Source organism: Ruditapes philippinarum, unplaced genomic scaffold, assembly GCF_026571515.1.
Source record: "Ruditapes philippinarum isolate M1 unplaced genomic scaffold, ASM2657151v2 ctg6363_1_1_1_1, whole genome shotgun sequence".
Classification (NCBI taxonomy): domain Eukaryota; kingdom Metazoa; phylum Mollusca; class Bivalvia; order Venerida; family Veneridae; genus Ruditapes; species Ruditapes philippinarum.
In genome coordinates this window covers 40693-61479 of record NW_026860791.1, presented here as the reverse complement: position 1 = coordinate 61479, position 20787 = coordinate 40693, and the positions used below count along the sequence as shown (strand labels likewise).

General features: G+C 31.3%; 1 protein-coding gene across 1 annotated transcript; it reads left to right on the top strand.

The window, feature by feature from the left end:
- Positions 1–5537: 5537 nt before the first annotated feature.
- LOC132713414 (glycoprotein 3-alpha-L-fucosyltransferase A-like) lies at positions 5538–15628 on the top strand. The gene is made up of 3 exons (XM_060696002.1): positions 5538–5703; positions 12233–13622; positions 15201–15628. Exons 2-3 carry the CDS (start codon positions 12700–12702, stop codon positions 15532–15534), a joined length of 1257 nt encoding a protein of 418 aa, XP_060551985.1. The 5' UTR covers positions 5538–5703; positions 12233–12699; the 3' UTR covers positions 15535–15628.
- Positions 15629–20787: the final 5159 nt, after the last annotated feature.

The window sequence follows — 20787 nt, the reverse complement described above, 5'->3', positions numbered from 1 at the left end:
AATGGTCTATGAAAAAAAACTTTTCATTAATCCAAGGTCAACCTTCTTCACTGGAATAAAATAATTGTACAATTTTCTACTCTTCATAAATAAAATAATGCTATAGTTACTGATTTATCCGCCCACAGATATTGAAAGGTCTAAAGACGGATGCAAGAGCATTAAAATGACTGATATATCAGCCATAAAGGAGAGATGGGTCCTAAAACGTAAGTACATACTGTTGACTGAGGAATAAGCTCACGGAGATTGAACAGTCCACAGACGGATGTAAATGCATTATAGCATTCAAGTTACTGACCAATCAGATCCGACAGACAAAACGGTCAAAAATTGGATGTAACAGCATTTATGTGACAGGCCATAGACATTGAACGGTCCAAATACGGATGTATACGTAAAGGCATTTAAGTGACCACAAAGATTGAAAAGACAAAGCAAAGTAAGGGCTTTAAGGACGTTTTGGGAGTTTTCATATAATCATGTGGGCAGAATTTTAACTGCTCTTTAAACTTTGCATGTTATTAGATTGTGATGATAGTAATATTTTGAGCGGAAAAAAATTGGGTGGCACTGATCTCACTCTTGAGTAATCTGCCCTTGAATCAGAATTATTTACTTATTTCAGGTGATTTCAAGGGCAGATAACTTATACATACGTCTATAAATATTGTTTTTACCTCTGGATTGTGTTTTTCGTTTTATTGTTGATCACAATACATAAATACATGCAATTCCATATATTATTTCTGTTACAATTTTTCAGTTTAAATAAAGGGACTACAAATTCTTAAAAAATAGCCATTTTTAAAGAACAAAGGCACATGAAGAAGAAAAGAAAACAGCCAATCCGCTAATTTTGCTCATTGGCTTTAACGAAAGTACTTGAAATAAGATAAAAAAAAATAACGTATCGTGTACCGTCATTGTAAATTATCTGCCCTTGAATTAAGCAAAAAATCCAATTCAAGGACAGATACTTCACAAACGAGAATGGTGACCCCAATTTCTGTCCGGTTAAAATGTTTTTTGTTATCATGTCCTAACAACATGCCAAGTTTAACGAAATTCTGTTGAACAGTTTTAATTTTGCATATATGTCTTTATGAAAACTCCGGAAAACGTTAAAGTGACGGGGCTATCAGCAAATAAACGTTTCTTAATGTTCTGTATTTTATGTCCATCCGAAAGCTTTCATTTTCAAGGTTAAAACCAAACCCCGTGATATTTCATCGTTACGAATCTTGCTGCAAAAATATCTAGAAATATTGTCTCAGATAATTGTACGATATGAATCATCAATATAATTATAGTGAAGTTGTTCTGTGCCGATAATTTAGGTTTCGTATCACCACACTGTCAGTTGTTTTACGATTATTATTACTTTTTTGGCATGAGTACTAAAACAAGGGAGAAGAATAACAATATTGTTACAAGGAATATCGGCTACTGTGACAGTAATTAGTATAGTATTTCTATATATTATATATATTACCCGCTAAATAGGTACTAACCCACACAAAACGATATCGTTGCAACGGTTTAAAATAATAGCAGAATAAAAGTGTCGATAAGCTGGTAATATTTGGAGCAACAAAAGTGAATTAGTAATCTATTTCAAAGCTTATAATTATTATTATCAATATATTAATTCGTAATTATAGCTTTTGATAACATTTGATTTTCCAGAAAAGTTCAAACCACCATGTGTTATGAAAGCAGCTTCAAATCACGCCGAAACACTAACATCGATGCCAGCGACTAAGTTTATAAATTCTAGAAGCTCGCTGATTCACTTTCGTTGTTCTAGAAAGCTTCCGGAAGGCATTTAACTCTGAACCTGCTGAATATTTAAATGGGCTTGACCCACTTCCATTTTGAAAGGAACTGTCCATTATCAATTTAGGGGATATCAAGATGAAAATTTAAAGAAAGTCAGCAAACAGCCGCCAGTATAGAGCCAGTTCAGACTGCACCAATGTGCACGCTGGTTTTGCATTATACAGGTGACACAGGTTCCAGCAGGGTAACGGTTTAACGACGCCTGTAAGTACAAAAGACTAAAGTATGAAACTTATATGTAACTATCAGTGAACCTAACTTGACTTTATCACTTTAAGGTTAGAAGCAAGTAATATCCTGGTCAGAAAAACAATTGACTCTCGAGGTAATGCACTAACCCGTGCAATGCCAAAAGTAACTTTAATCGTCTGTACTTAATAACTTTTAAGAAACACTACATTGTGAATAAAATGTACGACCGTATGTTGTGCTTAGTCTTTTTGCAAAAAAATATTCACACAAAAAACACAAAAGAACAAAACAAAAACAAAACTGTTTTTTTTTTTTTTGTTTTTTTTTTCACACCTAGTATTTTTGCAACAATAGGTTCATATTTTATCAAAAAAGCGATTCAAATGCAGTCGTTTAGCAATGAACTCGTAGAATGATTTAATTCGAAATATATACCATGATATCAACAAGTTAATGAAGAAACTTTTATTGATATTCTATGAATTGTTGTATGTCTGCATGAACATTGATCATTCAATTACCCCAACAATACGAAGCCATTCTTCTACCATAAAAGTATATATAATTCAACTAAAAAGATGGAATAACGGTATGATTGTATCAATATTATTACACCAAGTGTTCGCTTGTGATTGATGATATGTGAGGAAATCCCGCCTTTTAGTGCTTGAACATCCATCGCATTTGTATGTGATTTTTTTGCATTAGTTACTATGAACTAGTTAATGTGCATAGTATTGTTGTTTATTGGTCGTGGATTAAAGCGATCTACAGAAAACGGAATGAAGTGGAGATAAAGGAAAAAATTAAAGTAAGCGTTTAAGTCTGTGTTAATTGTCATATAATTATACCTATGGTGACAACGTATATATTTTATTAGCTTCTAAACAGCACACATAGCTTTTAATATATTTGTTTGCTTACATCTTACCTTGTATTTATTAAATTTATTGAAACATTGATTGCCATGATGTTTAAAACTGGTTTCCCTGATTTGTGAAAATAATTGCTCCGATTTGTATATTGATTATCCTTATTTCTGTAAAAAAAGATTTGTAAAACTGATTGCCCTGAATTCTGTACAATTCATTGCCCTGAATTGTAGATTGATTGCCCTGAGTTTGTAAAATTGATTTCCCTGAGTTTGTAAAATTGATTGCCCTGAGTTTGTAATATTTTATTGCCGTTATTTGTAAAATTAATTGCTCTGAGTTTGTAAAATTGATTCACATGATTTGTAAAATTGATTGCCCTCATTCGTAAAACTGATTGCCCCGATTTGTATTTGAAAAAGTCCATTATTGGCTTTAGGGATTAAAGATTTAATCATTTGCAAATTATGTACTCTACAGTAAAAGGTATGGTCAAAACACTCAATTATTTGTCTTTCAGTTTATCAACGTTCACATACTGTTGCTTCTTAGGAGAAAGTTGTTACATTCGAGGTAGTGTATGATAATCGCTGCCCCGTTTCAGTGGCGACCTGGTCTTATCATGCCCGGTCTAAAGCACCGATATGTTTTTTTTTTTTTTTTTTTTTTTTTTTTTTTTGGTTCGTTTTTATCGCGCGTTCCAGCTTTACTGGTGGAGAAGACCTAGGCCTCCGTCATTATTCAGCACGACGGCACCTGATAGAACCACCGACGTTTAAGCTACGGATAGCAAAATCCATCGTCGGACACAGTATGTTTAGGTCAACGACCTTAACCACTCGGCCACGGACGCCCCGCACCGATATGTGGGACCTCGGTTGTTCAGGTTTCATTTGATAAAAGAAGAGCGGGGATAGAACCTGCGAACTCTGGATTACTGGGCTAGACCACGGATCGGTTGAAATGCACGAATGCATTAACCGGCATGCCTTTATACTGGTGGCATGATTATTGTTTATTATTAATTACTTTTTCAATATTGGATACGTTTCCACTTCAAATGTTAGGCAAATATGAAGTTCACCACGACAGTATGAACATAAAACAAGGCCATTTTGCAAAAAGAAAATTTGGCTATTATGAGATTAGAGCTCCAGCTCGGATATTATGAATCTTATTTTTTCCATTAAGAATTGCTTATACATGTATGTAGGTTTCCGAGACATTTTTAAAACAAGAATCTCATTTGCAAAACATCACAACAACATAATTTTGCATTAGTTTATTTTTTTCTTGATAACTAAGTACTTAACTTTTTTAGATTATGTGTTAGTTAGTTAATAAAATTGTCAATAATTAAGGGTTTTCATAATGACTTGTTATTGGGCTTTAGACTGTCATATTAGCCTGAGGCTAAAGACTAATATGGCAGTCTCCATACCCAATACCATAACATTATAATCCGGATAAGTTTCAAGATACTAAATGTCCGTATAGTGATAACAACAAACAAAAATAAATACATAAATAAATAAATTGAATATGTCTCTGAAACTTGACGTTTTTAAGCCAGGCAGATATATAACATAAATTTTCGTTATAACTTAACCGCAATGTAATTCATTATTTTATATTTCTGCGTGTTTTTCAAATGATTTGAATGTGATATAGTGTAAACTTTGTCCATTGAAGGTCTGGTATTTCAACATGGTGAAACTTACTTTGACACCCTAATTTAGATAAAAAAAATACTTTAAAGTTAAAAAAAACAAATGAATTCCGACACTTTTAACAACATTTTACGACCCTCATATAATTTTTAAAATTCAAAATTAAAAACAAATGCACGATCAGTTCAGCAACACTTGCTATTTAACCAGTAAAAAATGTGCATGTTTAAGTATGTCTTACATAATTTACAGTGAAAGTGGTTTATTTTCAATATTTCGGGTGGCCGAGTGGTAAATGCGTTGTAAAAGTAATCTAAAGACTGCTGGCCGCTTGAATTCAAACTTCGTCAGAAGCAAGCCGTTGTTTCCGTGAGCAAAAAAGTTAACACTCATTGCTTTGTACTGGTTGGTTCCAGGAAAGCATTCGAAAGTGTTTCAAGCGTATATCTTCCAATACAATCGAACTAAAATAAATTAGTATCAAATTATTAATTATCAATCTTTGAAGTACATAGCGTCAACAGTGTGATATGTGCCACCGACGAGGGCTGTGCAGCGGAAATATTTTTGGTCTGATGATCTCTCAGTTGAAATCATCATTTGAAGCCATAATCGGTAGATTTTATAGTCGTCATTAATTACAGTTGATTAGGTATGTCTGGTGGTCTAAAGTCATAAATGTTTGTTATGGATACTTAAGATAAGCTAGTCTTGCAGACATACATTATTCGGAACATGCTAATAACAACTACAACTAATTTTAATTAAATTATAAATTTAATGCTAATTCATTGCATTTTCTTTATCTCTGTTTAGTGGTCTGGTATGCGCATGCGCAGTTAATTTATTTAAATTTCAACTAAAACGTCAACTGTAGTGCTACATACAGGTATTATTTATAGATAACATGCGACAACGAAATTGATATGCGGCACATTTTTATCAGATTAGCAAACAAAGATTAAAGTCAACGTTAAAATATCCGCCGTCGTGCGGCTGTTATCTCTATGTCGTTGAAGTGTTATCTATCGCTTCAACTTAGGTCACTGTTTAACAACTCCATACAGATCACAATATTTGCACTCTAGTTTTAAAATTTATTAAAACAAGGAATACGTGTCTAAATTGTGAGTAAAACAGTTTAATAATTATATTGGTTCATCATCATTGTATTTTTATTGTGTTTATATTTTCTATAAATGAAATAGTAAACAGGAAGAAAACTTAGCAAATATAAGCGTACAATCTTAGTTTCGTATTTCGTTTGTTTATCAAAAATTTAAAATATCGCATATGGGACATTTTGTTAATTTAAAGTTTTATTGTGTGTAAAATGAGGGTAATAATTTTACATTTATATCGCCATAGTTGAAAATTAAGGAGCACAGGGGTAAGCATTATCAGATATCTTGTGCACTCATTGATCCAGATTGCCATAATACTTTAAACTTTGTTCAAACAAAATATTTACAAAGTATGGTGTCTGATCGATGACATCACTTTTCATGTTTAAATCTTCGTCTCGTGAAATACTGATTGGGTGTATATCGGCACGTGAATAGAATAAACAGCCGCTTTTTATTGCTTAGTAAAATATAACACAAGCGAGGTTTTACGCACGCGTAAAATAGCTGCTAAGGAATGGTCAACTGTGCACTGCATACCTTTGGAAGAGCCGAATAAAATGCTACCTAGACGAATGTCTGTTTAGATCTGTGCAGCTGTTGAAATTAAAGGGGAAGCGTTTAAACCCAACAATTCCAGTAAGTCCATATAAGTAATACTCAGACGGGTACACTTCTGCCAATGTCGTTATGTGCCAGAATTCCGTGTGTCTTATTTATATATAGACAGTGCTGCTCGTAATGGTTTATCATAATGCCTTGAACATTAATTATATCCTGACTAAACGATATATAAACTTTTAATAAGCAAATGACCAACGATAGAACTTCAAATTTGAGCATAAACGTATTATTTGTACACGAAGATAAGAAAATATTGTCTTTCCATTTGAGGAAAATGTAAATAAAAATGTTTTGCAACAAAGCCAGAAATTTTAAATTGATCATGAAGTGTAAAGCTGATGTATGTGAATGTTTTATGTACTCGTATTTTTATTGAAGACTCGCAAAATAAATCGTGTCATTCCTCAGGAAATAATGCGTCTTACTCATAATCATATACGACTAAGGCTATTGATAAAGGGAAATATCGAACGTTTAAATGTTTTAAAACAATCGTTTCAACAAGTTACCTTCCAGGAAATTGTCATTTTCTTCGCTATGAGGTTGGAAAGCTACAAATTAGCTTCCTTTTTAAATTATTTAGATATACCTTCATTAAAATAGGATCAATAAAATCATATTTACATAAACTATTTCTTTTATATATGATATCTAGCTATGACAACATTTTCCGTAAGATTAACATTGGATATAGTGTAAGTGTGGTCATCCTTATGAACTTAAAAGGATGCAGTTCGTTAATATCATTTACACCGCTTGTATTTACAATTCACAGGTCGATATCAATATTCTTTATTAAAGGGTCAAATAACATTATATTATTATATTATAATCAAGTCGATCGATTGCTCATTATGTACCTTTTCAATAAGTGAGAACTTGATCGTTGACTTTCATAAAATCTATTAAATTAAATTCAAAATGACTCTGAGCAAATTATAATCAATACGTCGTCAAAATACACGAATGAAAGAACATAGTTTCCGTGAATATTAAATTACGTAAGCATAGGCATTAAGTCATTTATGTCATTAATGTATCGTAAACATAATTATATGAATATGCAAACACTTTGAAAGAAATAAGTGCAAAACTGCGGAAACAAGGAGAAAACATGCATAACTCTTTGTCAAGTCAAGTAAAGTCAAATCAAATTTCCGTTATTACACACATTTCATGCTGACATGAATAAATGTGGTTTGTAATAAGTACTAAATAGAGGCTCCTTGAACATATACAATGTATATTTTATTATAGTGATATAAATAATTCGTAAAAGGTATTTGTTCTTATCATTTGCTAAAACATAGGCCCCAGTATAATTTACAACACTACAAAAACTACAAATTGGTAGATTTCTTAGTTAAGGAGTTAACCGCAGTAATCTGTGGAGAATCACATTAATTAGACACTTGGGAGATAACCTCATTTGTGCCTATTGTAGTTAATTTCCCGGAACCGTTCTCCTTAAAGTCATATTTTTTTAATTCTTTAGAAACCTCCATTAATAATAATGGATTTAGGGCATTTTAGAAGTTCAACAACTGAAGAATGTAGGACTTAAAGTGCAGTAATGTGTCGCATAGGTAGCAAAATGTAAACAAATAAGCATTTTGACTCCCATACAAAATACTAATTCACTATAATTATAACAACTGCCAAGCGAGCAGAAGTATTAAAAAAGGTTCATGTAAATAGCAAACCAGTACTTTTTCGGAAACTGTAATAAATTACCAAAATTAAAAAAATGAACTGAGGTATAATGGGACTTATGTTCAGTTAATTAGATACATGGTGGCATAACGACTGACTGTCCAATCTTAGAATCAAACACTTTCAAAAGAGAGAAACAGTTTCATTTATTATACAATATCATTTGCAATATATCGAGATCAATAATTGGAATTTTGTGCATAAAACAAATGGCAGGTGTCCTGAGATAGTGCAGAAAGTAGAGTATAGTTATTGATTTTGCAGACGTTATGCATAGATAAGCGTATTTTATTATTAACTTGTTTAAATGTCATTCATGTACATGAACAATATTTACAACCTAGTACAAATAACAAAGTTATACCCCCTCCCAATATATTTAAATATATTTAATCAACAATACGCACACAATTAAAGCAAGCGGGCAGCTGCTAAGCGTGTTATATCTTATTTATACAACACGTAAGTGAAATAAACTGAAAACCAAAACAGGAATGTACGCGTTTAATAAAAGATAATGATATTGTGTATCTGCTGCACTGAAACCATGTTTAACAACAGGGAGGAGTTACAAAATGTTATCTTTTCGATTTAGGCAGACAGGTATTTTTACAATTTCCATTTTCGTAAATTTCTGTTAGACGTGTTTAACAAAATGTCTGAAGATAAAATTTGATACTGTTACAAATTTGTAACCCAGTTCTTTGTATAGAAACTTGTAATTTTAATTTATCTTTAAAAGGTATGTTATAATTTATTTTCTTGATGAGGTCTTAGAGAAATGTATTCTATGAAACAGTGTTATCTCGGATGTAATCTCTTGTAATTTCTTTCTCCCTTAGGAAAGTTAGATGTAGATTTAATAGACATTGTTAATATATGTATTTATGGAATAATTTGACTTGAGATATACTCAGACGTTTCATTCGAAGAAACGTGATATAACTAATTTTAATTTTTAAACACACCCGGAGAAACCAGAGACTTTAATTACAGAATAACAATTCTTTAAATATAGCTCTATGGAGAAACTAAGGTGATAAAAACAATAAGGTACTACGTTGAGTGGGGTTTTGACGTCATACTTTTACGTTGCTTTAATCATAGTTTATTGTACACGTAGAAGAGATATAATGAAATTTGCTTTGCTTGTTAACAAATGCTTACAATATACAGCTTGTTAGATTGAGCAATGGTATTTCAGTACTTTATTTCTTGCAACAGATCTTTTTAATCGCATGTTTTACAAAAAGCCACACGTGTTCTATTGCAGTTTATATCAATCTAGATCTAGATTTTTAAATGAAACCATTTCTGAAATGGCCTGTATCCACAAAGACAGTTTGCTATGTAGAATCTGCTAAATTGATTGAATTCTTAAACGCCTAAATGAGTAGCTCTTGTCAACCAAATACGAGTTTTCTGACGAGTATGGTAGCTGAAAATTGCCATCTATTTTTGTTACGTTACAGGGCAACTTGAAACGACTACCAACGAATGTGTCGTGTTTCCGTATGTTTGCCTTTCCCGCCATACTGTAAGATTACCTTACATGGCATCAATTGGCCGCCAAAGATTACCTGACATGACACCAATTAGCCACCATAGATAAGCGCTTTAAAACGAGAAGCGTAATATACAATTCTTCTGTTGTCCTGGCGTTATCTTAAAAGTTGAAATATTATCTTCGTTCAAAATAAAGGTCACTCATTTGCATGGTATTTACATCCAATAGACACTAAATGGGATATGAGAGGTATTGGGCATGTTTTATATTACTTGTTGTTTCCTTGTTCTTTTTTTCCGTGGCTCCCCACAGATATTCTCTGGTAGAGTTTTAAAAAAGTTGCCAACTTAGGGTTTCGCAAATATTGAGCTTAAATAGTATGAGAAAACGAAGTTTCTTTAAAACAGATACTCGGACAAAGTAAAACTGCTTTTACTCACGTAGGTTATTTCGGAATATTGTCATAACATTTAATTATTATATCTAGGAAACACTGCAGGATATGTTTCTAAATGAAAATGGCATGTTTCGGTAAGTTTACCTTGCAATGACGTATTCATGCACACATAAATATGTGCTTCTTTTATATGCAAAAATATATGAAAAGCATGAAATTTATATGAATTAAACACATTTAATTAGTAATCATATAATACCAAAAATGCTGAAAGTTATCTACTAAAAGTACCAGGAAAATTCGGGGTTTAATATTTAGTGCCTTTACTGAGCTATATTTATACTCAAGGAACACCATATTTGTTATTGTAATTCATGATATATACCCTTGATGTTGCAAATTATTCCATTTAAAAATAAACTTGTGCATACGTCATCGTAAAAAACAACTCATTTGGTCCAGTTGATCAGCAGAACTTATCAAATTTAGTTATGAATATTTTATTTCATTTCGTATCAAACCCACAACAAATTAACTGAAATGGCGATACAATTCCTCTTTAAAATTATTTATGATATGAATTACTGAACTGGAATCAAAGGTATCAGATACTTGTTTTAGCTTTAACCCCGATAATTAAATTTTCATTAGTTCACGCACGTGCTTTTGACGTCATTAACTATATTAAACACACAACTATTAAACCAGCATTTAAAAACGCATTCCAGCAGCATTCAAGCAAAGTTAGAAAAACGTCTTTTTCAATAAACTTGTGAAGGTATATACATGTACATGTAAAACGATTATCGATAGTTTGCAAATAATTTTGTGCTCTTCATTCGAAACTCTTTAAAATCGCATACCTTAACAAACATGCAATAATACGTAATTAGGAGGCTACCGCTTAATTTTTCAGCCGATAATTTCCGATGTGAAAATGAATAATAAGCTTTCGTTGGAGTATAATGTAAAACTTATACAATCGTTTTATGATAAAGGACATGTTGTATGTATTTGAGTTTATTTAAACTCGACACTGGTTCCCCATATGAACGAGTCTTCCAGAAAAGTATTAGTCATTTTCGATTTTGGAGGATATTTCAAGATACTGATACAGAAAGATGCCCCAATTCCAGAAGCTTCTCCTGGTTCTTTAGCGTGCCCAGTAATTTAAGTGATTACTAATTCTATTTGGCCAGCCCGGGAATAGAACCCACAATGTCGAGATGACAAGTCTTGCACTCTTATCTATTGAATAAGGACCCTACGATAATGATAATAATATTACGAGCCATCATAATGACGTCACGATGGAAGACACTCTATTGACATTTAGCGACATTATCAATAATGGCTTGATGGCACCCAGATCTATTATATACTATTGAGAAGTGTTTTTAAAAATCACGGAGCTATACAATACACTAATTATTCAGCATTGTATTGACATGTTTTTGCATAATTCATATCAGATACCAAACAAAAGGCAATTTACGAGGTTGACATTTGTCCTATTTTCCTTTTCCGTCCTTTTGTTCACTTTCCGTTTTACCTTTAAAATGTTAAATCGATTTCATTTAGATTACATTTAAAGAAAAGTATATTAGATGATAAAAACCTCACAGACATGAGGACAGTTTTAGTACATGTGTATTTATCATCAATACCAGTTTGTATAAATAACGAATCATATCATCCAGTAAGGCCTAATATTTGAGCTTTAACTTTAGTTTTTAGTTAGGAGACAACAATGTATGTAGTTTGTAGTTTCTTGTTTTATTTCATAAGCAAAGCAGCATTTGAGGTGAAAATAGTAACGAAATAAAGCTTATTTCATTTCAGAATTGCATAAATATTAATCTTTAAATTAATTATTTACTGATAATGAAATAGCTCTGGTTGTCACAATGCAAGAGATAAATAATATATTAAATATTATATTGATTAATACTGTTGAAACAAATAACACAGTGCAGTATATTATTTGTCGCATTAAATTTTTATTCTAAGTGACAATAAAATATTGGAAAGTCACTTTTTTCTATGAAAGTAACAGATCTGTAATCGAAATGTTACCTAAATCAAACCGATTATTGCACATGTAATGATTACAATTTAATGTCATCGAATTTCAAAAATATTCGAATACTTTAGATTTCTCTAACAAATTGTCATTAAATTGTAATTAATTACGATTACATGTTTAGGATATTTCCGTGTCTCTTATGTATCAATATTTTACAATTTACTTTCAACAAACAGTAAAAATAACTTTTTATAATATATTACAGGACGAGCGGTGTACAGTTTTGCAAAATGCCATAACTGGAGGCCTATCGTGGTTAAAAGGAAGGAGGAGTGCTTCAAAAACTAGCTTTTAGTGAATTGGCACATTTGTACCTCTAAATAATAGAAATCTCGAGGCACTTAAGAGAAGAAGAGCTGTCAAATTGAGAACACTAATGCGTTGTCTAATAGAAAAGACGAGGTAAATTATTTTCAATTTAATGTGATTTAAATAGAAAACTCTAGGCTATTGTGGCTGAAATGAACTTCGTGAAATTCTCCTCGAAGGTTTTGCATTTAATGGCTGAAAAGACTTTTCAATAATAAATAAGCTTGAAATGGAGTTTAAAAGCAAAATTCAACTATGTTTTAACAAACGGACAGCGGCGTTGAAGCAGGGAAATATTTTAGTATTGCGTTAGTACTGTGTTTTAGATAGAGTATAGTGCGTGCGGTGAAATATTCATTCAATATGGGCTTTAACAAAATGCAGAAACAGTTTATTTTCCTGATAGGGATATTTGTATTTTTAACACTCCTATTGAATATAATACCGCTTTACCATGAGAACAAATTATTGAATTCTGTGTCAGTGCCATTCAATGTAGTGCGGCAAAATCAGACGTATTTAACTAGAAGTGTTGTAAAGAAAGCGAGAAGAGACATTTGGAAAATAATTCCAGGACAGGACAGTATTGTTGAACAAGTGGCTTTTAATCCAAAAATTAATCCAGACCTGCCGCCAAAGAAGATTTTAATGTGGAATGGAGTTTCAGGATGGGGGCAAAAAGAAGGGAAAGCGTCGTTTCATGAACATAATTGTAATGTGAAAAACTGCGAATTTGTGAGTTCTCCGAAACCAAATGAAATCTATGATGCGAGGATGTTTAAAGAAATTGATCTTAATAGCCTCATGGTTACAAACATGTTTCAGGACACTGTTCGAACTCCGGAGCAAGTTTGGATTATGTTCGCACTGGAAAGTCCCGAGGCGTCTCCAAACTACGAAGGATTAAATAATGTTATTAACTGGACCGCCACCTACAGACATCAGTCAACAATAGTGACCCCATACGATAAATGGGTGCCGTTTGATAATGCTTCTACTGTTCTTGCTCACACAAAGCTAAAAGACTATGCAAAAGGCAAAACAAAACTTGGAGCTATTTTTGTTTCTAATTGTGATGCATCAAATAATAGATTGCAATATCTAAGGGAACTGAAGAAGTATATGACTGTGGATATATACGGTTACTGTGGTGACAAGGAATGTACTAAAACGTCACAAAATTCGTGTTTTGAAATGCTTAAAAAAGATTATAAATTCTATTTTGCATTTGAAAATGCAAATTGCAGAGACTACATAACAGAAAAGTTCTTCATGAATGCACTTCGGTAGGTACCTCGATTTTCTTGTTTATTTCGTAAAAATAGTTTAAAATTGTAACAGAACAGGGATTTTAGTGCAAAAAGCTTATCTTGAAATAATAAAAAAATCAAAATATCCCGTCAAAATAAAAAATAAAATGCTATATCTTGATTAATTTCAAAGAAAAAGACTTCTAGCTACTTTTGAAGACTGCAGTACTTTAAATCCAACTAAAACACTTCATATTTCTGATATCAACCTGATTTTAATAACCTTAGATAAATTACGTGTAATGTAGGTTTAACCGTAAGCATACTGACGGCAACACATTCTGCCCATGCGACCAATGCAGACCATGGTCAGACATCTCTTACTGTTGATCATGATCTGCACTGTTCGCTCTTTAGTAAGAACATACTTTAAAATGTTCCAAATGATAAATAGTTTTGTAAGCTTTAAAAGATAGACAAGTCTGTTTAAGATATTTAGCATGGTTGAGTTGGATTTGCACTGCAACGCAAAAATCTCTCTCAGCAAATAAGTTAACTAACAGTTTACAAAAACTAACTAAAGTACTCGTATATGTTTAACTTACAAATTCAATATAAAATTATTTTTAAAAATAATATGCAAGAACCACATTCTATCCTGGGATACTTTTAAAGTGATATAGAAAATAAGCAAATAAAGAAGTAAATTATTATCTTACAATATGATTTATTTGATCGTAATATATATTTCAAAGATTAATGCCAGTACACAATTTAATTAACCGAAATAATTGAATGTATATAATGGGTTGTGAGGACTTAATCCTTCATATTTTTTATCGAAGGATCCTTAAGATAAATTAAAACAATTTATCATATGCACAATATTCTGACAAGCGTACGCAGAGATTTGATAATTACTTAAAATTCTTGATATAGAGAACAATTGTCCTTATATAGAGAACGATAATTCCATTAGATATATATTTTTAGTCCCCGAAAGCATCTAAGTTGCATTTACTTTTTGACTTAAATCAGTTTTTGTAGAATTAATCAGTAATAGGAGTAAGAAAAACGTGGAACCAAATGGGTTTAATAATAATTATTACGTTTCGATCTTATAATTATTATCTTTTACTCCTTTTGTCTTGATACACTTGCAGTTGAATTTTAACTTTTCATTACTAATCTTCAGAGCAGACCTTTTATCTTAGTAAAGGAATAATAGAAAATCAATGAATAATAATTATGTCAAGTGAAAAGGCAACAAAAAACTAGTATATTTTTTTAAATAATGCTTAAAATAATTGCAAGTGGTAAATATTTGCTATTTTGCTACAGGAATATTCTTGTTCGAAACATTATGCTTTTGTTAAGTTCTTGAATAATACATCTCTGGATAAGTTACGCTGCATTAAACATTTACAATAAAATAACACCATTTATTCGGGAAAGTAATTGGATTTTTCTTTCTGCTTGTAATTACGTTCAAGATGCCGTGTTTCCGTGATAAAAATCGCAGTTTCTGTGTCTCTTCTATCATAATTCCCAGACTGTTTGACTCAAAAGAAACCGATTGCAAAAAGTTAATCTCCATTTATTTTTATTCTACAGTCATGATGTACTTCCGGTGGTGATGGGAGCGCATCCTGACGATTATAAACGCGTGGCTCCCCCTGGATCGTTTATACATGTAGAAGATTTCAAAGGTCCCGAAGAACTTGCAAACTATTTATTGAAGCTGGCAGCAGACGATACCGAGTACAATAAATACTTCAGGTGGAAAGAAACTGGGTCATTTATTGATACCAAATTTTGGTGCCGTATTTGCTCAATGCTTTGGGATCCAAATCGACCAAGACTTTCAGTTTCTAATTTAAATGAGTGGTGGAGAGGAGAGGGTACGTGCATTGGATCCAGGAGATGGGACAGTATTGTTAACACGTAATGTTGGACATCCACCTTCATTAGGTGTTCGTCAATAAAAGCAAATGTAAAGTGCTCATCTAATAAGTGTTGAACTAGTGTTAAATAAAGAACTATTAAGAAAATAAAATGAAGAAAAGAACATAAGTTCATGTACATCTTCAAATGATATTTCTTTTTCATATTTTTATGATTCAATAATAAGAATAATAAAAAAAAATATTTCTATGACAATGTATTAATTCATTCAAGGTTGTGGTTTATTAATTGTTTTCCAGGCACCAGCTTTGGTTATAGATATGTTGTTTTTTTAATTTGCATATTATAATTTGATTATTACTTAAAGCATTTGCTTAATAATGATAATGTATATTCATAATATACAATTAACGTGCCTTACTGACGTTTTATAATTCATATCAAAGGGTAGTAAAGGATAGTAAATTAATGGTTGATGATTTTCTACTTGTATGTTTCCCATGTTCCACGATTACTACTTTCATTGTATGTGTTTAAACCAGTATGATTTATTTTAGTGTTTTTTTATATTGTATTGTCTTTCAAAGATTAATCATTGTTAAACAGATTGTGTTTATTTATTTAAATTATATTTTTTTTTCATTTTTATAGTTATATAAATTTAAAATAGAGTATTTTATTTATACGATAATTATATAATTCATTCAGGAATTGTTCTTTATTTTCTTTCTAATTAACAGCTTTGGAATTCAGATTTTATTATATTTTAATTACATATATTAATTGATTATTATTATAAGATTTTTTGTCAATTTTTAATAATCTTTTGCTTATTTTTAACAATATAGAATTCTCTGTGTTACTACATTTCGTTTTGAAGCATATTGTACACGAATATACAATTAAATTAAAATTCTTTTAATTCAAGTCTTCAAATATACCTTCACATTTATTTGTCTCTTCCCCAGTCATAATAATAACAAGAGGCATGTAATATTACCCCTGTCAATACGTGCTTGTGTGCTTGTTTTCGAAAACCATGTCCGGCGTATAAGTCTGTAATGCATCTAGGAATAATAACGCAAGTTTTTGGTCCAGACCTACATAAAATTTACACAAATTTGAAACCCAGAGCCCTTCTTGTAATGAAACGTTTGTGGAGTCCCATTAAGCACCAGTTGAATGTTTTTAACATCTTTCCTTTAATCATCTCTGGCTAAATCTGTTTAATGAATTTGCCTTGTTTCAAATTTGAGCCAATCCATTCAAAGGGATTTCATTATACCAAATAACGTACTCTTTTGAGAGACGATGACTTATCTTATGTAACGAGAAAGTAAGCGGTGGTTGATATTGTTGGTACACACAAACATTGCACAGACGTTTACGAACTAAAGTATGCAAGTTCATATTTTTGTCAAACGGGTACAATGCTTTATTAAATGAACGTGTTTCCCGTAAGATTATCATCAATTTGTAGTTAAACAAAACCGGCAACTTATATTGGCAGAACATCAAAAACAGTTGATAATCTATAAATTCTTTACTCGGAAATATATTTTTTTTAAATGCAAAATTTTCTTAACTTTGCTCTTAACGACACGCATATACACTGTTTTAAATGTTTACGGCACCGTTAAAAGCCTTCTTGGTAATACTAAATCAAAATAGCACCGCTTTGCTTGAAGCCTGATCCGGGAGATCCAATTATGATTTAAATAATTGAACACTCTGTAGGAGAAACTAATAGCTTTTCACAGATCATGTCCTATTTCTATTGATGATTCTCTACTGCCGATGAAAGGTTTGCTCTCCAAAAATGTCAATATCGGAATGTGGAAGACAAATTATAGTAAGAGATTACTATGTGAATACCACATTCCTTTCCGGTGACATTAAAATTGTTTTAGAATAAGTATATCCTAAAAGCTCATATGGGTTTATATACTAGCAATGTCTTCTTTTGAAAGGTACATTGTGACACGGAAATCCATATGTTTTTAATTCTATAGAAATCTCAAACATGTGTTTAATAATGTTTTGGTAGTGGATTTAAGAAGTTTAACAATGAAGAATGTGCAGTAATATGAGTCGTGTCACGACAAAACCAACATAATGCGTTTGCGACCAGCATGGATCCAGACCAGCCTGCGCATCCGCGCAGTCTGATCAGGATCCATGCTGTTCGCTATCAGCTTCTCTACTTGTTATAGTGTTTGTAAGCGAACGGCATGGATCCTGATCAGACTGCGCGGATGCGCAGGCTGGTCTTGATCCATGCTGGTCGCAAACGCATTATGTTGGTTTTGTCATGGCGCGGCTCATATGTCGTTAAGGTAGCAAAATGTAAACAAAATAGTATTTTGACTTCAATACAAAATACAACTTCAACATAGTTATACTAATTGCAAACAGAGCAAAAGAAGCAACAGTTAGTTTACTTATGTGGCAAATGAGTATTTTCTTTTGATACCGTTGTTACTTTAACAAATTGCCAAAACTTTCAAGTTTTTGAAAAAAAATAAAAGCAATTCTGAGGCATAATGTGCCTTTCAAATTGCAACAAACATTATGAAGAATACTATGGTTTTGTTCAACACACAATGATTTTGTTCTTTCAGATATGATCAAGCTTCTGTATTGGTATTGATAAATTATAACATTCATGTAAATGGATACACACTATAACATGTTTTTACAAGAATTCTGTAATTGCTGTATTATTACAAAACAGTTATTACTAAATGCATTTTTGTATCTTGTTTGTTTCAAACATTTCAATTGACATGATTCCAGTTCAGATTTTACCTCGCGATTTCTTTAGAGTTATTTGCACCTCATATACTTTATTATAAGACTTTCAACTTACATTTAATGTACTTGTTGCAAAGTTCTACATACTTTACACTATATTATAACGTTCATGAAATGTTACTTAAAGAAATTCAACAATACCATTTGAATCAATCCGTTTATAATTGCGACATAGGTTGGTTAATCAATACATTTGATTTTAATTACCTTTAAACCATTCTCGTGTACGATTGAATGGTAAGTATAGCGTTTCATTCAATACAAAAATATTTTTAGAAACAATTTTTAGGTAATAGACGACAATATTTAAACAAACCTGAAGTCATGAGTGTGACATATAAAAAAAATAACAACAATTTGATAAATGAAATGTTATTAAAACACTACTTATCTTATATTCTTAAACTTCTTTAAAGTTTCTTTACAACAGTTTTATAAGGATTTATTAACAGTTTTTTGGTCAAATTAAAATCGAATCTCAAATATATTAGACTTGTTTATTTAGGTTTGAAAAAAGAAATAACCTACAGTTTTTACAATTTTATTATAGACGTTTTACAATTACATAAATGTTTAAACCGTTTATAACCATTTGTGCTTTAGTTTTACAGGCACTTTAAAACCTCGTAGATTAATACAATTTTTATTCGTGAAATAAGTGCAAATATGTCTTTTAAAATGTTTAATAATGGATTAAGAGAATAAAGAATGCCTATCACCTTAATACAATAGCGCCGAAAGAGAACTAATTTGTCATTAATGCAGTGACATTATGACTTCCATACCAATTACTAACTGTACTTTGTACAAAAAGTGAAAGAACACGGTTCAGCGATATAGATAATAGATATCTTTTTTTGAAACTATGACATGACACGATGCTAAAATAAAAAGCTTTTGAGAAATAAAAATGATACATTTTGGGGCTATATGGGTCTTAAAGCTTGCGTCAATAGTGCATCGGACTTTATTTAAATTGTTTTGTGTGTTACCTTGCTTTGTCTTATCTTTATATTATTCCTTGCATCACATTACATATTAAAACGTTTTTTGCAATTCTAAATACTATTGTAAGTTAAAAATTTAGAGACATGTTTCTGTGTTTAAAATGCGATAAACTTATATTTATTTACGTCTTATTGACTTTCGTCATTGCCATCTTAATCGTAATCTTCTCACGTCTCGGTTTCTAAAACGGTTTTAAAATTTTCCAAAATGTTGAATCGACTTAGATTTAAAATAGTGTTTGCATTCAGATTATTTTATTTTTGATGCCCTTTTCAGATGCTCACTGTGTCATCAAAAGTAAATCTAACATCCTTCACATTATTCCCCATTCATATAGATGGGACTTTCGAGTGCATTATAACACGATTATATGAACGCCATAAAAAGGAATGCTTACAAGTCATATGACGTCAAATATGACGTCAATAAACCAAATGACGTCTTGAAAATTACTCCTACGCACAATGTAGTTCAACATATTTTTATTAGTTCTCTTTTGATAAGCATGTTAGAATGGAAATAGATATATATTTTTCATACGTAATAGTATAATAATGCACGTTTATCATTCTTAATCACTTAGGCCTTTCGGTCTTCGTGATTATATTCCTGCGCATTTAAACTCGACCCGTACATTATGCCTATTCTACAACAAAGAGCTCAAAATAGATTATAGTATATTATTTAGAACTTGAAATATGTTTGATATTTGTTGTATGTTCGCGAGTAAAATTTAACTAAATGCTAACATTGAAAAAAGATATATTTACATTCTTGTTTCAGTTATAGCTATTATACTCAGATGCTGTTACAAATACAAATATATGTTTGAACTATGTCAACATATCAATTAGAAGTAAATATGTGTTTAAATTTTAAAGTTGTTAAATGTTTAATTATATTGATATTTTTCCTTTTGTTTCATTCTATATGACAAAATTTAAATTTCAAATTGACATTAAATTGATATTAAAAAAATAAAATGATAGCTCAGTTGTGATTGTCAAACAAAATGTTAACAAGACATAGAGGATATTTGTTGTTTGTGTGTAAGGTAAATTTTATTTCAACGAGTGGGCTTTAAAACCAGTATTCTCACGAGTGGCGTAGCTACGAGTGAGAATACTGTTTTTCAAGTTCACGAGTACACAACAAACAAACAAATTTTCCTTTTGTTTTATGCTTAAAAACAAGTTAAAACGAAATTTCATTTCCTTAATATAAAAATCTGTTTTTCCCATTGCGAGCCTCAAAAAAGTCGAATTTCTCAATTAAATACAAGAAGTTTTGGGCTGAAAATAAGTTCGACCATCAACGTTAAATGGCGGTGCTATTATTCATTTTATTTAAAAAATATATGAATGATCGCTTGTTTTGATAATAAAAACAAAATATTCTAGTAGGAGAAATAATCCAACCATCCATCCATATTTCTGTTACTTACTGTGAATTTATATTAGACCTGGCTTTGTGA